The following is a 20,080-nucleotide window of genomic DNA, read 5'->3' as shown; positions in this document are numbered from 1 at the left end:
TAATTTAAACAGTCTATTGAACATTACCAAGAAGAAATCGTTTCTGGGCAATCTCTTTTAACTTCACACTTAAACCGTTCTGTAACTCCCCATTTCTCAAACGCAAGAAACAGTCATCTAACTTATATTCGTCATTATAAATAGGACTGTCATCAACAGCCATTGGCTCTGGACTCAGAAAGAAATGCCCTGAAATAGGCACTTGTTTGAAAAAAAAATCACAAAAATAATTTAACACACCTGTGGATTGGACTTGTTTCAGTCTTCTGTTTAAGCATTCTTCTTCTATAGCATAAGCGAAATAATCTTCATTTATATCGTGTAAAAATTGAGGCTTTATTAAAAAAATTCCGACTACGTCGAATAGACGTACAAAACCTAAGGGGGTGCATACTGAAAAAATAGAAAACCAGCAAAAATAAATTTGAAGTCAAAACCAGAAAATGAACTACAGATGCGATAATTAGTTCAACGATCGTTCAACGTTACGTCATTATTATTTATCTAATACCTGTTTTATGGTGAGTCTGAGATTTCCAGTACATTCAGAATTTAGTAAATGAGGGTGCGTTCCGAAGTTACTGTTTTTAAGTAGGCATGTTTGGCGATATTCATTTTGATTGTGTTTCTATTTTTACTTTAGAATTTTGTTTGACAGCACAATCAAATTTTAATTTTGACACTGATACTAGAAGCAATGAGCAGTGCTTTACACTCAACAGATGCCGCAATGAAGGTCTACAATCTATTTCATTACGTTTTCACGTGAAAGGAAATGTACGATAATAGATGGCGTAACACTGAACGATGGTTGTACAGAGTTTTAATTAGCCATGCTTCTGAATTCCATTTATATGATTCGTTTTATTCATTTACATGATTAATTAGTTTAGCGTTGGTGCCAAAATAATGTAATTTAGTTTCATTATACTTTGTAATTAAGTGTTAAAACTCGTTTTCGAGATGTATTAGTGGGAAACATTATATGAGAACTATAACGACGACAGGTGTGGCCAGTATATTGCCAGGCTGTATTTAAGTTTGGCAAATGTTCTATCTTAATTCAATCTTTTAATTTTAAAGGAACTGTATGAACTGTAACAAATGAAGAGTTGAGTATCAAAAATCTTCTTATCCATTTTTTGGTAATTTTGAGTTAAAATATTTATACTCTAATATTGGCCGCCTTGCACAATATTCAGTATACTTTTTGTGGCATAAGTCATTCTATCCTGTATAATTTACATGAAGGCATATATTACATACATGTTCTAAAACTAATCTTATCCATGCATATATTGTCAGCAAAACTTCCCAAGTAGCATTTTTGAACACATTTTATGCAATGTTTCGAAATAAAAAGCGATTTGTGTTACAAAACATATGTATCAAAAATCTGTTGAAGTAATTTCAGAACTCTTGTGTTTTGACACAAACACCATCATAGTTTCGATACTGTTTCGCAATGTTTCTCAGCAGAGATTTTGCTTCGATTTTGTGTCTAAAAATGCTACTTGGGTTGTCATATCAAAATTACCAAAAACGGACAAGACTAGTTTAAATACTGAACCCCTCAAATATTGAATTAGAGGTAATATAAAAATAAATGCATTTAACTCTGGATAGTATGGGAAATAGTATCCCTTGTCATCACAAAGTTTTTTAATGCATACTTTTACGTAAACAGTTTGTAAAAAATGAACAAAAACAGTGAAAAAAAATCACTACAGAGTCATTTTTTTTTCAAATTTAAATAACAAGTCAGAAACTGCAATCTGTTCAATGAGATGATACATGACAGTCACAATTGTCTGTCATTTTAATTCACAGGTAAATTACATTTTCTGTCATATTTTGGATGTAGTTAACTTACTACTTAAAGATTTTATGCACATTCTAATGTTTTTAACTAATTGTATAGTAAATTCATTGTATTAGTTCATTCATAATTGTTAAGTAAAAATCGAGGCATTTGTGTAAAATAAATTAAACTTACCTAATAAAATAAGAACTCCTAGAAACGATATGCAGGAGTATAAAAAAGGGAGGTAGCTCCATAAATCTAAAAAACACATGTACATTAGAAAATGTACTAGTATTAAAATAAAAAATCTATGAAAAAAATTTCATAAGAGCTCAAACGCACTGACGACCAGGTCGCAGCGACCAGCCAATGGCCAGGCCATTAAATCAAATGATGAAAAAAAATAAATCAAGCGGTCTCAGCTTGATTGCTGTGACCAGTAATACCATTAAATCATATACTGGTCGCTGCGACCTGGTCGTCAGTGCGTTTGAGCTTTAAATCAGAAATTTTAGATAATTATGGATAAAATAATCCCATCCTTACTTGTACCCACTATTAGATTAACAAAATCCGTAAATACCCGAATGCAAACAAAAATTAAACTTACTGAATATGGGTATTAAGCTGGCTTCTTCTTCGTTAAACAAAGCTGAAAGGACATACGTCATGCCCAGTACAACAACAGTTAAAAGAGTTAAAACGACGAAAGTTTCGTACACTCTCGCCCAAAGTCTTTTTCTTTGGCCAAAAAATCCCTCAGATTCGGTGAAGAGATAAGCGAACGGTAGCAGCACAAACATGGACAAGTTTGAAAACAAAAATACGTAGTTCCATAGACCTGAAATATTTCCATGATTATTACTTTCAATATTATTAAAATTATTATTTTCAATAATATTACTTTACAAAATATTAGATAATATTTATGTGTTAGTATTAAAACTAATAACGTGGTATAACATAATCAAATAAAACGCAATTTTATGGAAAAAATCCATTCCAAGTATTTTGTTTATAGTTTCAAAGCGATATACTGGAAGATCACTTCATAATCTAATTTTAGCTGTCTAAAGAGTTTTAAATTTTTAATTAAAAAATATTTATATAAACGAGTTTTATTCCTAAAATTTTAGCATTTTATAACTTAACTTTCATTTGGAAATATCGTCACAGAAACCAAAATAAGAAATTGAAATAACATTTTTTTCTGAAAAGACCATTGGATTTGGAGTTCACGGATGTGAAATGTCTCAGTAGCTCTTTACTTGTAGAATGTAGAATGAGTGGGATGGGGGTTAATTACTGCGCTCTTAAAAATCTATTGTGTCCCCCGTCCTTCAGTTAACTCATCATACAGTCTATAACCCATCATAGTTGAGGATTTTCCTGTTGTAGGGGGAACAGAGTATTTCCCATCCTCCTCAGACAGTAGATGTTCATTGTCCGAAGGCATTCCCCCTCCCTCGGTTGGGGTTTGGCCTTCCGTGCCCTTCACAGTCGAGGAGCTTGTCTCCGGCTGATGTACCCGTGAGGTGGAAGCTGGAGGATCTGTCTCCTTAACTTGGCCTATCCTTAGACCTGATACCGGTGTTGTCCCGAATCTATAATAGAGGATATATCCGTCTTTCTCTATTGCCTCCTTGGAGTTGAGGTCATTTCTTAGAGTGAGGACCTGACCATGACCCTCCTCCCTCGAGTTGATGACTCGCCAACTCGATGTCCTTACATTGGAGTTCTGAATCTGGATAAGGCTTAACAGGTAGATGGTATCTTTCTCCTTGCTCCTCGGCAGAAAGACCGTGATTGTTGCCCCTTTGGGATGTTTTCTCCCTTCACTGCAACCAGCCCCGGCCCTTGCCAATTCTTAAGCTTATGTGCCGTTTCCACCAACCAATCCCCCGATATAGCTCTTTACTTAACTATAACCTATAAACTCGTTACACGCTCCAACCAATAAAAACGTTTACGCCTTAAGGGGTATACCTCAAAATATACTTAAAAAAATTACTTTATTTTAAAATCATTTAATTGATAATAAAAATTCAGGGTGTCCCACAATTAGTACGACAAACTGAAAGGGGTTGTAGAGCACATCAAAACAAGTCATTTGAGTATAGGAACCCATGTCCGGAAATGTGCCGTTTTGGCAGGAGGTGGAGTGAAACGTAAATTTCAAGTTGCATTATTTATCCAAAACATTTACAAAAACTGCTCAAAGTGCCGTCCATTCTGATGATGACACACAAGTCTCACTAATTGTGGGACACTCTGTATATCAACATTTTAAAGCGATACCAAATAATCACCCTTGTAGTTACTGTTATTAATTCAAAAAGGAAGTTTACCTAATGACAGCTTATATCAGTCAAGGTTAAACAAAAACAACATATATATTTTAAAACGTATTTAAAGTGTTTGCAAAGCATTTTTCTTTTAGTCTTTTTTAGAATTCGTAAAAAATATATTTATATATACCAGTAACTGACGCAATTAACACTTTTCAAATGTTTACTGGCCTCTAATCTCTTGTTCTGCTATTTATAGATGTTCAAGCAGAAATATTTTTAATTATTCCTATAACACTTTATCTCTAATTAATAATAACTTGACATTGACCGACCATAGGCGCCTACTGGTCAATTCAGCCCGAGACATCAAAATATACAAGGGGTCTAAAATATTTTCGATGCAGATTTGTTAATGAGGGTTACAAAAGAGAACATAGAAAATAAAGTCTGAAACAACGAGAAAAAAAAACAAGGGGGGGGGGTAGTAAAACTTTGGATCAGGGAAAATAAAGACAGGGATACAGATATAGCAAGGTCTTTATCCCTCCACTAACTGGACCAGAACCGTTCTGCTTTCCAAGCGGAAACCAACTTAAAGCGGAACTCAAGAATCAGGAAGATTCGATCCGAAACCTGGAATGGGAATCCTCCAACGGTCTGAAGCACTCTAAAAAGTTTCTCAGAACTTACGACCGAGAAAAATCAAAAATATTCCTTGATTTAAGTAAGAACAATCTTCGGATTGTCACGGGGTTTCTAACAGGACACTGTCTCCTCAACGAACACCTTAGTAGAATGAAGCTAAGAAACAACGGCGAATGCAGATTCTGTAGGGAAAATGGATAAACACCAGGACACCATCACTGAGTGCGTCAAGACAATCGTTAGTGCCATAAACTTTGACCTCAAAAAGTATGCGCGATGGCGATTTTTTACAAGAGACAAAAAATGTAGAAAATACTAGAAGGACCATTTTACGAAAAAAAATCGGGGTCTGCTAAAATTTATGTAGGGGTGGGGGTAGTTTTCACCCTTCCCGTACTTTTTGTCGATCGTTGTGAGAGTCAAATGTTAATGCGCTTAGAAAAACATAGGCACCCCAAATCTCATTCCAATCGGAATATCGGTTCTTAAAATATCTTAAAAGGTGTGTTTGTTTTTTTTAAAGTTTGATGCCCCCTACCGGACAAACGAGGCACTTTTGTATAGAGGTAAATTGTGTCAAATGAAGTTATTTTAATTCCAAAAATACGAAGAAGTGTTTCACTACTTGACCTGACTTGACTTGACCTGAAATCAAGTCAAGTAGTTACAATTTCAAGTACTTGAAAAGTCAAGCAATTGCTCACAACTACTTGATTTTTGTCAAGCTACTTGATTACTTCACTTTGTATTAAGTTTCATTTGATATTTTTAATCAACCACAAAATCCTGCAATAATAAACTTTATTGAAAAAACTAAATTCTAATGTTAACAAGAATTAAAACAACAATAAAAACCAAATAGAGTAAGAAACTATTTATTAACGTAAATAGATAACCAACACAACTTTGGGAACGCGTGACTTTTTAAAAGTGAAGTTTGACAAACGCCTGTCGGTTTTAAATTCGCTACCAACACAAATAGTGGCGCCAAATTCAAATTTTCGTGCATTAAGAAAACAGTATATGATTAGCGTAGCGAGTCTGTGTAAGCAAAAGTCTCGTCCTGTAGCCACTTGTTTCCAAAGTTGTGTAGATTCAACTATAAAGGCAAAATTAAACCATTTTTGTATGCAAATAGTTTTGAGATTTCATATTAGTATCACTTAATTTACAAATGTCACTTTGAATTTGCTGATGCGTTGTTTTTTAAAAAGCAATGAAACCATATCAAAAGGTGGATTATGATTTGGTCAAGTGCTTTATCTATATATAGTTAGGCCATATGATAAAGATTTTGGACACACTTCACACTTGTAACTTCAATGGCGTTAAAAGGCCAAGTATTTTATTTTTATTAGTGTCAAGACTGACCATTGATGTTTTAAAACCTCGATATTTTTCAACCGATGTTTTATCAGCATCCATAATATTAAGTGATATTATCATTGATGTTAGATGACCGATGTCCAATCACTATTATAGGATGCGCAGTGCGACAAGATGCAATCAAGTAATATCAAGTAGCTTGAAACCGCTTGATATCAAGCCAAGTAATAACGATTGAAAATCAAGTCAAGTCAAGTAGTGAGATTTTAAAATACTTGGTTTTTTAAGTCAAGTAGTTTCTAAAAACATTAGGCTACTTGATTTGATGAATCCCTAATCATAATAATAAGAAATCACAGTCCATCAGAATGTCAATAGTTTTACGAATATAAGAAGATTCTATGAAGCAAAAAAAAACTAAATTGCTTCTGACGACGTGGAGATATACCTCCTGAAACGTTTTTTGTTGGTTAGGCAATTTTAGACCGTTTGGATTTTAACGCAATGGTACTTTAGGTACTTTACAAAAAAATATTTTTTGATCTGTTCTTGTGGCGAAATTAAACTAAGACATCTGGGTTAGAGGTTTCTGGTAGATTTTACTAATTATTTTTGTTTGAGTAATAAGCTATTAAACACAATATTAGTAACTGCCAAATTTAAATTTGCATCCTGATATGAGTTAACAAAACAGTGTTTTGACAATCAGTCAAATTTATAAGTTTTAGTATATTTTATCTTTAGCCGCCAAAAAAAAGTTTTATGCCAATACTTTCAAAATGAGACAGTCATGGCAAAATTAATTATACAAACCGTGATTTTTTTATTCTGATTTTTTAATTTTATCTGGTTCGTCCCAAAAGTGGCTCACCCCTATAACTTTTTATTGTTTTAGATAAAAAAACGAAATTTGGTATGTTAGTATATGACATAAATTAGGATTGATTGACGTAGGTTCAATTGTTATCCTATTCAATTGTTTTCAGTCACTTTTGATTTTTAAAGTACACTCATGGTATTTTATTACTTCATAGCATATGTCAACTCTTGAGACGCACCCGGTATATACTCACCCTGTATAAGCGACGAATTGAGCCATTTTATATAATAGCTATTAGGATAATTAACCAATACTTCGTTGGAAATAATTGATATGGGTAACAATAGAACCGCTCCTATAGAAACAGCCAATGAAAACGTGCACAGCCAACTACTTATTCTATAAACGATTATTTCGTCTTCATCGCTACTGTAATAATCTTCCTTCCCTTTTCGTCTGAATCGGCCTAACAGAGCAAAACTGGCCAGGTAAAGGCACAGGAAGAGAAGCAAAAATATCTGAAATAAAAACAAAAATTGTAAAAATCAAAGATTGCACAGATTTATAACAAACAAATTAATTTTTTCAAATAGACTATTCTGTAAAAAATTAATTAGACTTCTTAGAAGGTACTAGAGACCTTGGTATTAGCAGGGGCGCATATAGGGGAGGGGTAACGGGAGTAATTACCCCTTCTAGGAAGACATTTAAGAGTAAGTTAAAACGTGGTATAACATACAATTGCCACAAAAGAAATTAATAATACCAATCAAAACAGGAAATCCAGTACTATAATTAAATACTGGCACTACGGCACTCCCCTTCCCAGAGTGAATCTCTAGATGTGCCACTGGATAATAGTGATATACTACTATACATAACCAATTTTGTAGTGATGAATAAAATAAAAAAATAAAGAAAATAGAGTTTTCCATTTGAAGCAAAGGCGCAATTTTGAATGAAAAAAAATCCTGTATAATATTTAATCAATTAGTGTAAAAAATTCAATAGACCGATTATTTTTCTAATTGAATATATGCTTTTAGTATTCTAAATTTTTGTGATGGAACAAATAAAAATATGACATTTAAAAAATAAAGATGATTAACCTTTCGGCATTTTATTATTATTAAGAGCACAGCTGGTGTGGCAGCGACCTTGATTCATAGTTAGAATTCTAAAATAACGATTTAAAAATACAGGATATAATCTTTGTATGATAGCAAATTAAATGGTGATTTAGAAGTAATACATCTGAAACACTGGATTTTTTTTATACTGTAATTCATAATATTAAAAATAATTTGAAGGTTACATGCCAAACTCTGAAATTCAAGTTCGTGTTAACGTCTAAGAATAAAGCAATAATTATCCAAAATAAACGAACTGAAGGACATGCAAACAAAAAATAAAATATACATAAAAAAATAAGTAATTAGGGTAAACACCTATGGTTAGACTACTCTGTTTTATTATTTATTAGCTGAGTCGATATTTCTATATACAGGGTGAAATTTTTCTTTGCTAGACAGTTTTTAGCTACAAAGAGTTTAAGTAAGATTTTTTCTCAAGAATGGTTAATTTTAGATAATTCATAAAATATTACAGAGAATTTTAATCTATGGGAGTGTCCATTTAAATTAAGAAAGTTTCTGTCAACTTCCGGTACTTGGATGGTTAGTATAGTTAGTACATGGATAGACCGGATACGCCGCATTTTGCAACTATTTTTAATCGTGAAATTTTACTGTGATACCATTGATGTGCAAAAAAAAACTCCGATATAGATATTTTAGTTTTCTAGAAAATTCTAATGAAAGCTCAACCAGGAACACCTGGTATATGCTAACGGGCAGTGTGAATAAACATTTAGTGAAAGCTAAAACTTACACTTTCCTAGCAAATGCTTAGTTTGCAGTGAATAAAAATAAGTATTAGCTTTTACTAAAAATGCAATTAGCAAAAGCTAAAGTTTTTAGCATTGTCTAAAAATGGTGTGAATAAAAGTAAGCAATTACTAAGAATATTAAGGAAAAGCTTACATTTTTGCAAGCTTGTTAAACCCTGGCTTAGAAATTTAGTATTGTTTGGCAGAACAGTTTGTTGACTGTTCTGCCAGTGAACAGTGGCAGAACAGTTTGGCAGAAATGGCTGCTTTTATGAATATAAGATCTGTAAAATTTTATCCCGAAAGAAAAGAAAGTCGTGCCGAAGAATACCACGGTCTGTATAGATTTAGTAAAGAAAATGTTGAGTAGATAGCCATTTTTTGGAGCCAAAAGTTAAAACAAGAGGTGGTGCATTGAGTCCAAAAAAACAAATGCAAATATTTTTGCGATTTTTAAGTGATCCTGGATTTCAAATAGGGATCGGAAAAGAAGAAGGAGTTCATAGAACAACAATATGTAAAACGATATCTCACGTTTTACCAAAAATAGTTACAAGGCAGGAAGTTCGATTAAATTTCCTACAGAAAACTCGACTTACCAGGCAATTAACGAATGGGCAGAGCTGTATAGATTTCCCTGTGCTGGTGCAATTGATTGCACTCATGTACCAATAATAAAGCCATCGCTACATGGTGACGAGTATATCAATACGAAAGGCTGGTGTAGTATAAATGTGTAAGCAACTTGTAACGGAAAAGAAGTTTTTACATCCGTAGTTGCTCAATGGTCTGGTTCGGTGCACGACAGTCGTATTTTAAGGAGATCAAATATTTTTGGTATGATGAGAAGACGTCAACAGAACTATGGACTTATTTTAGGCGATGAAGGGCTTCAAGTTGGTCGAAATTTTTGCAGGAACTTCCTCAGCCAAAAAAATCAGTTGTAGAATTTTCTGAATCACTACTTATTTTGAACGTAAACCTAATAAATATAGGCCTTATCAGTATAAAACATTTTTTTTTAAATGATTTACCAAATAAGATTTTTAAGTAAATACTTAAAATATCTAGCTTTTCCTAAAAGCAAAAGGTTATTCACTTCAATTTCAGCAAATGCTATTAGCAAAAGCTAAAGCTTTTACTTAATACTAAAAGCAAAAGCTTAGTTTTTATTCACTCGGCCCAATATATTTCTATAGATTAGTGATGCTTAAAAAAAATTAAAAATACATCAAGTTAAAAAGTGAAAAAGTATTTATCACTAATAAATGTATCTATTAACGGTTGTGCTATAGAATAAAAAGTTCATACAGATACATAACTTCATAATGTCATAACTTTGTTCATTTCTGCTATAAAATACAAGGTGCTTGTTTTTATTTCAAATAGTAAGAAAAAATCATGTCCCACACTGGCATACGTCAAGAAATGTACCCTATTTTAGTATGGCTAGTTTCGTGGAATGTAGTGTTATAAAACATATATAAATTAAAAAGCTATAAACTTAACGTAACTTTTTTTTTGCAAATACACATTTTCAAGATAACATCTGTTGTACCACCGACGCGCGACGGCGGTATATAAAAATAAAAACATATTTTTACAGATATAAATTTAAAATTTAGAGTATCCCAATAAAATGTGATACATTTTTACGACTGTCCTCTCAAAAGGTATAAAAATATTGACAATCTGTTCTGTAGAAGATTTCAGCACACACAGTTGCATGTAACGATTTAAACCGTTTAGTGACCCACATTTGAAACAATAAAATTATTATAATTTTTTGCCATCTATGTAACACTACAACTAGCATGTCTGAAATGAAAAATATTTACCGCTGAAGTACTAAAAATATACTAAATATTTGTAGTAAATTTGCAGTATTTCATCAAATAATTTAAGCTTTCTATTGATTTGTAATCTTAGTTTTTTTTATGAAAATTACTAGTCATTGCAGATTGTAGGTAAAAACGCACCTAAAAACAAATATTCTTTTATAGAGAGGTTTTATATCTGGCCAGTTAGTTACATTTGATTCTTTTTGATTAAATGTCATGTACAAATTATTTGACGGTGTGAAATGACAATTTAACGTCAAAGAAATCGTTATATTTTACGTCGAAGACAACCTCACTAGCTTTCCAAGAATACCCCACGACATACTGCGCGACCAAAAAAGTTTTATGATCCAGCGGGCTTTGATTTTAACAATTATAATGTATTTTTTTTATCAGTCGGCGTACAAAAGTGTTTCCAAAGGCACAATTTTTTTTCGTATTAAACTACACCATTTAAAAATAATTTTTCTACGATCGTGCAAAAGCAGCTATTTTTTACACTATCTACTGTGTTAAAAGTCAAATTTATCATCGATGGTCATTCCCCAGCCATCTTTGATGCCGTTTTTTCGATTGTATGGTATTTAAGGAATTTATTTATTCTTGATATTTAATCAAGAATCAAAGAAGATCAAGTCAACAGAAGAATTAAGTTAGCATGGAGTACTTATGGAAGAAATTCAATCATATTCAAATCTAGAATGCCACTCTATGTAAAGAAGAAAACATTCGACCAATGTGTACTTCCCATAGACTTAAAATAAAATATAGACTACACTATTTACATCTCAACGCGGACAAACAACTTTTTTTGTACACATGTTTACTTCTGGGTACAGTCGACCGAGCCTTCCTCATCCAGCCTATGTTGTCACGTCTTTAATATTATCAATATTTTTTTTCTTGTTATACACATATATTGAGATATTAATACTACAGTTTAATAAAGTAGGTTTTAATATTCCATAGATGTATTAAATTATAAGTCGGATACTGTTTAATAAGTATAAGTTCTTTACAATATGACAACACCGATTAGAGGCGAGGGAGCCTATTCATTCATTTATTACCTTGTAGTACGTGTGGCACGTGTGCGGTAAAGCTTTGTTGCCGCTATCTCCGGCTGTATTAACGCATTTTCTTAGCTTGTAGTCCTTAAGTGTTTATTTTATTGACTTTTTCTGTTCAAAAACTATAAAATATGGTTCGCCAGTGCCAAATTTGCAAGAAATTTGACTTAAATAATCCATTTAAGTCTTGAAACGACTTTTGACCGGTAGGCAACTCTCAATTTACCCATTGGGAGTCAGTGGCGTTGTTGTAGAAAGGCGCTTATTTAGATAATATTTTAGTAAAATGTAAAATCTGAATTTTTCTTTTACATTACATTATTTACTTACTTACATTGTAACAAAATCATAATTATAACCCTGTTAATAATTAATAATGTTTTTATTAAAAATATATTCCGGTTTATTCTAAAATTATCTTCAGAATCTAAAATAACATACAAGAATTTTAAAATGATATTACATTATGAAACAATATTTTTTGATATACCGGGTCGTCTCAAAAGTGGCTCACCCCTATAACTTTTTTTTATTTTTTCAGATAAAAAAACAGATTTGTATGTTAGTAGGTATATGACATAAATTAGGATTTATTGACGTATTCAATTGTTTTTGGTCTCTTCCTGTTTCACCGAAATGATTACATCTTTTGATTTTTAAAGGCACCCTCGGTATATTGCTACTTTATTCGATAAAAAATGACACTCTGAATAGAATGACATATCATATGTCAACTTTTGACATTGTCGCTTAAAACATATCCTATTTTAAATTTCAATCCAGTTTTTTTCAATCCACTAAGTTTTAATCAAGGAGCCTTGGAAAAATAGTTTTGATCGTCTAATAGGTTTCGTGTCTTGTCTAGGCCGGTTAAAAGATGTACAAATCGTATTTTTAATCATACATATGTCAATTTTTTCAAATGGAACAAGGGTGACTCATTAGCATATTTGGAAAAGGCATTTTTTTATGAATATATTGATACCACACACTTGGTATTTCGAGTCAAATTGTCGTTATGAACCGCGTGTTACAATTACAATTAAACCATATGCGAAAATGTCAAAAGTTGACATATGGTATGTCATTCTATTCAGAGTGTCATTTTCTATCGAATAAAGTAGAAATATACCGAGGGTGCCGTTTAAAAATTAAAAGTTATAGTCATTTCCGGTGAAACAGGAAGTGACCAAAAACAATTGAATGCGTCAATCAATCCTAATTTATTTCATATACTAACATACTAAATCTTGTTTTTTTATTTGAAAATATAAAAAAAATTATGGGGGATGAGCCACTTTTGAGACGCACCCGGTATAATAAAGACAGTACCGAGTTAAATAAATGTAGTTTTTATTTTATCCACTTCCTATCACCTTCCTTGCTTTAATGGAACAGATATTATGTTTTCTCTAATTTACATAATAAGACATCACTTAACCAGAAAAAAAATTACAACAATCATATTTTTTTTCTCTCCCTGTCGCCGATTCTATTATATCTGTGGAATAGATCCTGTTTTGATTAATATTAGGGGTTGTAAATGTTTGACTAAAATTAATAATTTATTATTAATTTCAAAAATTACCTAATTTCGATTATAAAATTTCTTCTATGACGTGTATTTTATTATTTTTTATCCTTTTTGGACTCTAAATTGTTTTTTCTAAACTTTTATTTAAAAAACCTGTCCTAAATCTTAATAAAATATAAAAAAGTTTAAATACGATATATTTTTAATTTAATTATAGCTTCATTAAAATAAAAAAATTACCCGGCTATGATACGGAGAGTTCAGGTGTACTTGAGAAACGAAAGACAGTGTTGTGTTTCTCGGCAGAGTCGTCAGGGAACGACCGTTACGACAGAGACAACCTATCTATCGCTCGTGTCGCACTCGTTATAACCTAAAACAATAACACAACAATAACAAGACAGTGTCTGACCGCATGTTCCAGCTATTTATGAATGAGATGCTCAGTCTATATTTTATTTTAAGTCTATGGTACTTCCACTCATCAGGGACGCGCCAAGTATTTTCGGCGCCGTCGCACAGTGCTTCGAAGCGAAGACAAAAACCAAATTTCCTAATTCGTTAAAAAAAAATCTAGGTGCGTTTTTTGTGAAGTTTATTAATCGGTATAATCCGAGATGGCCACAAACAAACGATAACTTTTTTTGTTATCAATGCAACACATAAGGGAACTAGCAGGTCTCAACTGGATTGCAATATTTATTTTAAATCAATTTTTATGCTTGAAGATCGTGTTTAGTTTTCTAGCACAGGGTTATATTTTTTGTATTATGTGAAATGGCCAAGAATATTGATAGTAAGTACTTTTAAACCTATATTTGAAGAAAAATTAAAACGGCAGGAAAGAGTATAATTTTTTATTTTAAAAAACAGGTTCATTCCCAAATAAATTTTTATTTTTTTAAATTTGAAAGCAATTTTCTCAAATACTCCAAAAAGGCTCACTGTGAATTTTGCATTTTGTTGAAGTTTGAAGTATTACCTTTATTTTCAACCTTAACGGAAAGTGTGAAAATGTGCGATAAGGCGGTATTTTACTGTTTTTAGAAACACTTCGGTCCATCAAAAGTGGCGATCTATTCCATACCTTCAAAACCGCTCAAGGTCTATATAGATTTTTTTCCAGAATTTCTAAAAATTTTATCCAGAAAAAAGTTAAGCTCCCCAAGTAAAGAATACGCCCAAAAAAATGCAAAAAATGCAAGTTTTCTTAATTTTTGGAAAGACACAAATATCTAGTTTTTTTAACCATCCAGAAGTTAGAGCCCTTATGAATGATGTAAGGTCCATCCAGACCATATCAAATATTGTCAAAAACATGTTCCCCCAGCTTTTATTTCAGATATTTTCCAAGAAATCTGGAAAAAACTGCTTTCAAAATTGCTACACTTTAATTTTGACCTCAAATTCTTAATACTCAACCTCGAAAATCCCCGACCACCAAAATTTAGCTACATCATTAATCACAACAACGGTATGATTTTTGTCCCTTTAGCCCATATACTCGAAGCACTGTGGCGTCGTGCGAAATAAGGGTAGGCCCCTTTCTCCAATATTATAAATTATAATATTAAGCCAAAATTTCCAATGACCAGCGGCGCGGCGCTCGACATTGGTGGATAATATATTTTCATCACTGGCGTTCATAAGATAAAAGTATTACTTAAATTTATGTTAATAAGTTCCAAAAAATGGTTTTATTATTTTTTAAAGTCAGTGACCGCAGGTGCCCTTAGTGCTTTGGCGCCGTCGTGCGCCGCACGACCTTGCCCATATGGACGGCGCGTCCCTGCCTCTCATGACCTATGCACGCGAAACCTGGACACTTAAAACTGACATCATAAGGAAACTGCAAGTCGCACAAAGCTCAATGGAACCAAATATGCTGGGAGTAACCAAGAGAGACCGTAAAAGAATAGAGCGACTACGACAAAAGACCCAGGTAATAATATGTCATCCACAGAGTTAAATCCCTCAAATGGCAATGGGCAGGACACCTGGCAAGAAGAACGGACAACAGATGGACCTCAAAAATTACAGCATGGTACCCACGAGGAATTAAGAGACCTAGAAGAAGACTGAACCTGAAATGGGACCATGATATTACGAAATTAGCAGGGATAACTTATGGTCCTGCACAGCCAACAATAGAAAACAATGGGCCCCACTACAAACAGAGTATATGGTATTTAATATTTAATACAGTAAGTTTTTGAAGTGAAACTTCTTTACACGCGATGGGAGTAAACATTCAAGGCTGTGACACACGGGCTAGCATCACGGCAAGCGTCACGAAAAGTGGTAACGATAAAAAAGTAGTAAGCCAATAAGAAAGTTTAGATGGGCCTTTGGAGCGTTGTAACTCGAGCCCTATGTGAGCTGGAGGGTTGAAACTCGGAATGCAGATGGGGCTCTTCGAGCCCGATGTTTTCATATTTTGACGACGTTTCGAGCACTATCAAACCACATCATCAGTGGTGAAAAAATCGTTCGATTTAAATGAAATTTGGTCTATCGATAGATTGAACCAAGGCCAATTTGACCGTGTACGACACGTGTCACTGCGACAGTTACTTTTGACGTAAGAAACATCAAAAGTTAATGCTACTCGATCACGACCAAATTTGGTGGGTAGGTTATGTGACCGTCGGTGCACACGGTCCCACTCTGCAAAATTGGATACGACGCGTCGTACGAAACCTCGCGACGTTTCGTTTACATCTTTATCAGGGTGGGACTAAGGATTTGATATCGAAGAAAAATTGGGTCGATTTTGGCATAATTCGGAACGGGCTACAGGTTGACGCTCTCGACGTTTCGAACGTTTCGAACCGACGCGCGACGCCTCTAAATGGACGAAATCATCAGGATTTTTCTTAATTATGGGTTGATCGGAACTCGACACGTGGACAGACGGTCATTTTAATACAAATTTTGTGAAAGTGAATCAAATTATTTATTATTTTTTTCACTTCTCTTAAGTTTCACTTCAAATATGCGGACATAGTGCACACACACATTTTTTTTAATAGAAATGTGTATGAATCATTTTCTAAACTATTTACTGCAATTCGACTGCAATCGTTTTATCTGTACAATTTCTGACAAAATGAGGTAATTAATATTGTTCTAATCTAATCAATAATATTAAGATTAAGAATTGGTTTTTAATTATTTTAAAAAGTAAAACATCTAAGATTGTATGATTGTACCATGGACTGTTACAAAAATACTGTATACCAATACCACAGCTAATACCGCATTCACTTTTTATTATTAACAGGGCTTTGATATTATCATTTAAAAAATCTAATGCAATTTCCCATAAGATATAAAGTTTGTTTGAAAAATAGATTTCTTCTAATTATGACAAAAAATGTCAGAAGAATTAAGTTAGCATGGAGGAAATATGCAATATGTATGCGAAACCTGGGGCCCGATTCTGTAAACTATTTCCTGTCTAGTGACTTATCAATCGTATACAAATAGCATAGGCTAGACAGGAAATTTCTTGCTACGGAGCTTACAGAATCCCTCTGCTGGACACTTAAAACGGACATCCATCGGACATCTTAAGAAAACTGTAGGGCGCACAACGCTCAATGGAACGAAATATGCTGGGAATAATCAAGAGAGGCCGTAAAAGAATAGAGCGGATACGACAGAAGAACCAGGAAATCGATGATGTCATCCACAGAGTCAAATCCCTCAAATGGCAATGGGCAGAACACTTGGCAAGAAGAACAAACAACAGATGGACCCCAAAAATGCACATACAGCATGGTACCGGCTAGGAATTAAGAGACCTAGAGGAAGACCGAACCTGAGATGGGACCATAATATTAGGAAATTAGCAAGGATAACTTGGGCCCGCATAGCCAACAATGGGCCCAACTACAAAGAGAGTATGTAAGGGAGGGTACACCATAATTGGAAATGGTTGAATAAGCTGAAAATGAAGATGATGATGATGACAAAAAATTGCATAAAAAAGATTTGATGACCTAACATTCGCCAAAGATTTTTGCATATTTTATATAAAAGTTCTTTCCGATTATAACAAAAAAGCCGTGATTACGGAAAAATAGTTTTGATAACATGGTGCGTTTAGACTTGAGCACGCACGAGCTGAGCGGGCGCGCACAGCATTCGTTCGCGCTCTCGGCTGCGTTCAAATTAAAAACTTATTTTTCGACGAATGAAGTGATCCATTTGTGCGCGCACAGCAGAGTTGTGTTGGCGAAAATAATGGACGACCAAGAAATAGTCGGGGCTGTAGTCATTGTTATGCACAGCTTAATTATTAAAAGAAGAAAAATCGAAAAAACATCGTCGGCTTCGCTGGTGGCAAACCCAGATTTTTAGAAATCGATATAATTTACTGCAACAACGTAGTGTCTGAGAAGGGCTATGATCAGTTCAAAAACTTTACAAGAATGACCAGGCCCGACTTTTAATATCTACAAAATTTAATAACACCAAAAATTACGAAAAAAAGATACAAATTTTAGAATAGCAATTTCATTAATATCGACATATTCAATATTAATTTTATTTACAAGGTTTTGCCATGCGTTATATTTTTTTTGATTTTTTAATAATACAAAGAATGTTTAACATCCCATATTATAGGCAACTTTTCATATTTTTCAATTAATAATAACGAAGATTCATTGATCCACTCCATAATTTTAATAAAGAAAACGAAAAAAAAATACACACGCATGCACGAACGCAGACAAAACAAATTGCCGGTCCAAATTGAGCGCTCGCGCACACATAAAATCCCTTTGAGCACGGACCAAAAACCGCCACCAGACGGCTCACGTTCGCGACTGCTCGCGCAAAGACAGATTCAGAGTGAGCGTGCGCGCACAGCCGTTTACACTTGAGCATTCGCGGAGGATCAGTGCGTGCGTGCTCAAGTCTAAACGCACCATTACATTCGTGGAATCATATACAAGGAAATATACCTAACCACCATTTTATACTACTTCCACAAATTTGCATTTTCGTTTACCTGGTATTATCTCTCTTAAAGCGCTAAGTTTGAATTACCCTTTACAAAGGTACAGAGGCATAAGATACTACACACCTCTGGATATTTACTTTTATTACCTTATTATGATTCTATTATATACTTTGGAAGGTTTTATAAAACTCTAGAATTGTTTATGACCAGATATAATGGTCAAGACGTTAAGCCTGCAATATTCTGAGCTCAATATTCCTAGCATTGATATTTTATTGCAGCAGCAAAATTTGTAGAGCCTTCCAATTCAACTTGGGTAAAGCAATTGAGTTAACAACTTCTCTATAAAACAGAATCCCATGGAAATGGCTCTTTTGAAATGTACCTGTTGCTTTTTATTTTTTTCAAATTTCTCATGTATCTAGTATTTAATTATTTCTTGCTTTTTTTAGTAAATTACTAGGTCTAGTATTCAGTGGTAAAGATAGACTCTCGAACAGTAGCATCTTGTACATATTAAAATAGAATAGTTGAAAATATTTTGCACATACAAATATCTACGTATTGTTTATCAAATCAAGTGTTAATGTATTTATATTTAGCAATATTTCTGTTCTTTTAACTGTAAACAAAGATTCATTTAAGTAGTACTATAAATAACTTTCTACAGAGCCAAGTTTAGCTGTATTTTTAATACACTATGAATTAAATTTAGGAACAATAGTACTTTATCATTTCCTTGTGAAAACAACTTAAACAAGTTATTTACTATTTGATACTATGTTGATAAATGAGCAAACTATAAAACACTCTCTAAAATGTAGATTAAAGACACAAACTACTTGCAAGCGTATCTACGTTCTGAAAGTATGTTCTTCAAATATTTATACTATTATTTAATAAATATCTTGGAAAAGATAACTTTTTAACACAATATGTTCTATTTCTAATTTTCTAAAACCTATAAATATAATAAAGGAAAATTTATTACTAGAAAAATTCAATTAATGCCATTAATATATACTACTTTTTGTACTTCGTGAAGTTCTACTTGTATCAGCTTGTATCTAGTTCTGGCCATAAGCTCTACCTACTGATTAATTTGTTATAGATAACTAGATAACCTAGCCTATTACTTCTATTTCTTCAAAATAAAATACATTTTTTTTCAAAATATAATTAATGCTTAGATGTATAAAACTACAGAAAAAAACCCAGCCAAACTGTAATTTAGAAACCATTATAATCAGCGTTCCTAATTACTTTAACAATTAAAATTATCATTTAATACATAATTTGGTATATAGTACTGAATTATACTGTATGTTGTAGGATAATGGTTACATGCTGATACAATTGTATTGAAAATTAAAGCAATAAAAATACATATACCTATTGGTATAATTAAATTTAATAAGGGAAATAAAATAAGTAGGTTTAAATATAAATGTTATAATTGATTATTTCTAAACTTTATCAGTGCAATTTACTTAATTTATATTCTATATTAAAATTAGAAACACTTACTATTTGCTCTCGAACATTGTTATGAAAAATTTGTTCATTTATATCTAGCTCTTCTTCAATTTCATTATCCATTATATGAATTTTTCACCTATTTGTTATAACTGGACCTTCCAAAACAATAAAGTTTATCATTGTTAAACGATTAGTGCAAGAACTGGACCATAATACTTTGCAATCCTTAAATAAGTCTGAAAATATTTCACTTGATCACTTTTTACTCTTAAGTTAATTAATAATTAATTGATAAACATAAATTAACTTTTCGGGATATAACTTTTCGTATCAGATTTCTTTAAAACACTGCGTACTATCCCATTGGTGGCTGTACAATAAGAAAAATATTGAAGTTGACGTTGACAGTT

At 32.8% G+C, this 20,080-nt stretch overlaps 1 protein-coding gene across 1 annotated transcript in view; it reads right to left on the bottom strand.

Moving 5' to 3' along the window:
- The window catches only part of LOC115880830 (protein Lilipod), a 33,600-nt gene extending 13,564 nt beyond the window's left edge, over positions 1-20,036 (bottom strand). The window contains exons 1-6 of the mRNA XM_030898129.1: positions 19,719-20,036; positions 7,140-7,404; positions 2,415-2,645; positions 1,997-2,062; positions 241-393; positions 28-189 (exon numbers count right to left, since the gene is read on the bottom strand). Coding sequence (XP_030753989.1) covers positions 28-189; positions 241-393; positions 1,997-2,062; positions 2,415-2,645; positions 7,140-7,404; positions 19,719-19,790 — 949 coding nt within the window. The 5' untranslated portion in view covers positions 19,791-20,036. The remainder of the gene's footprint in view (positions 1-27; positions 190-240; positions 394-1,996; positions 2,063-2,414; positions 2,646-7,139; positions 7,405-19,718) is intronic.
- Between the last annotated feature and the right edge of the window lie 44 nt (positions 20,037-20,080).

Source organism: Sitophilus oryzae, unplaced genomic scaffold (genome assembly GCF_002938485.1).
Source record: "Sitophilus oryzae breed Bouriz unplaced genomic scaffold, Soryzae_2.0 scaffold_165_pilon_pilon, whole genome shotgun sequence".
NCBI lineage: Eukaryota > Metazoa > Arthropoda > Insecta > Coleoptera > Curculionidae > Sitophilus > Sitophilus oryzae.
The sequence above is the reverse complement of the archived record's forward strand: the minus strand, read 5'-3'. Positions and strand labels throughout refer to the sequence as shown.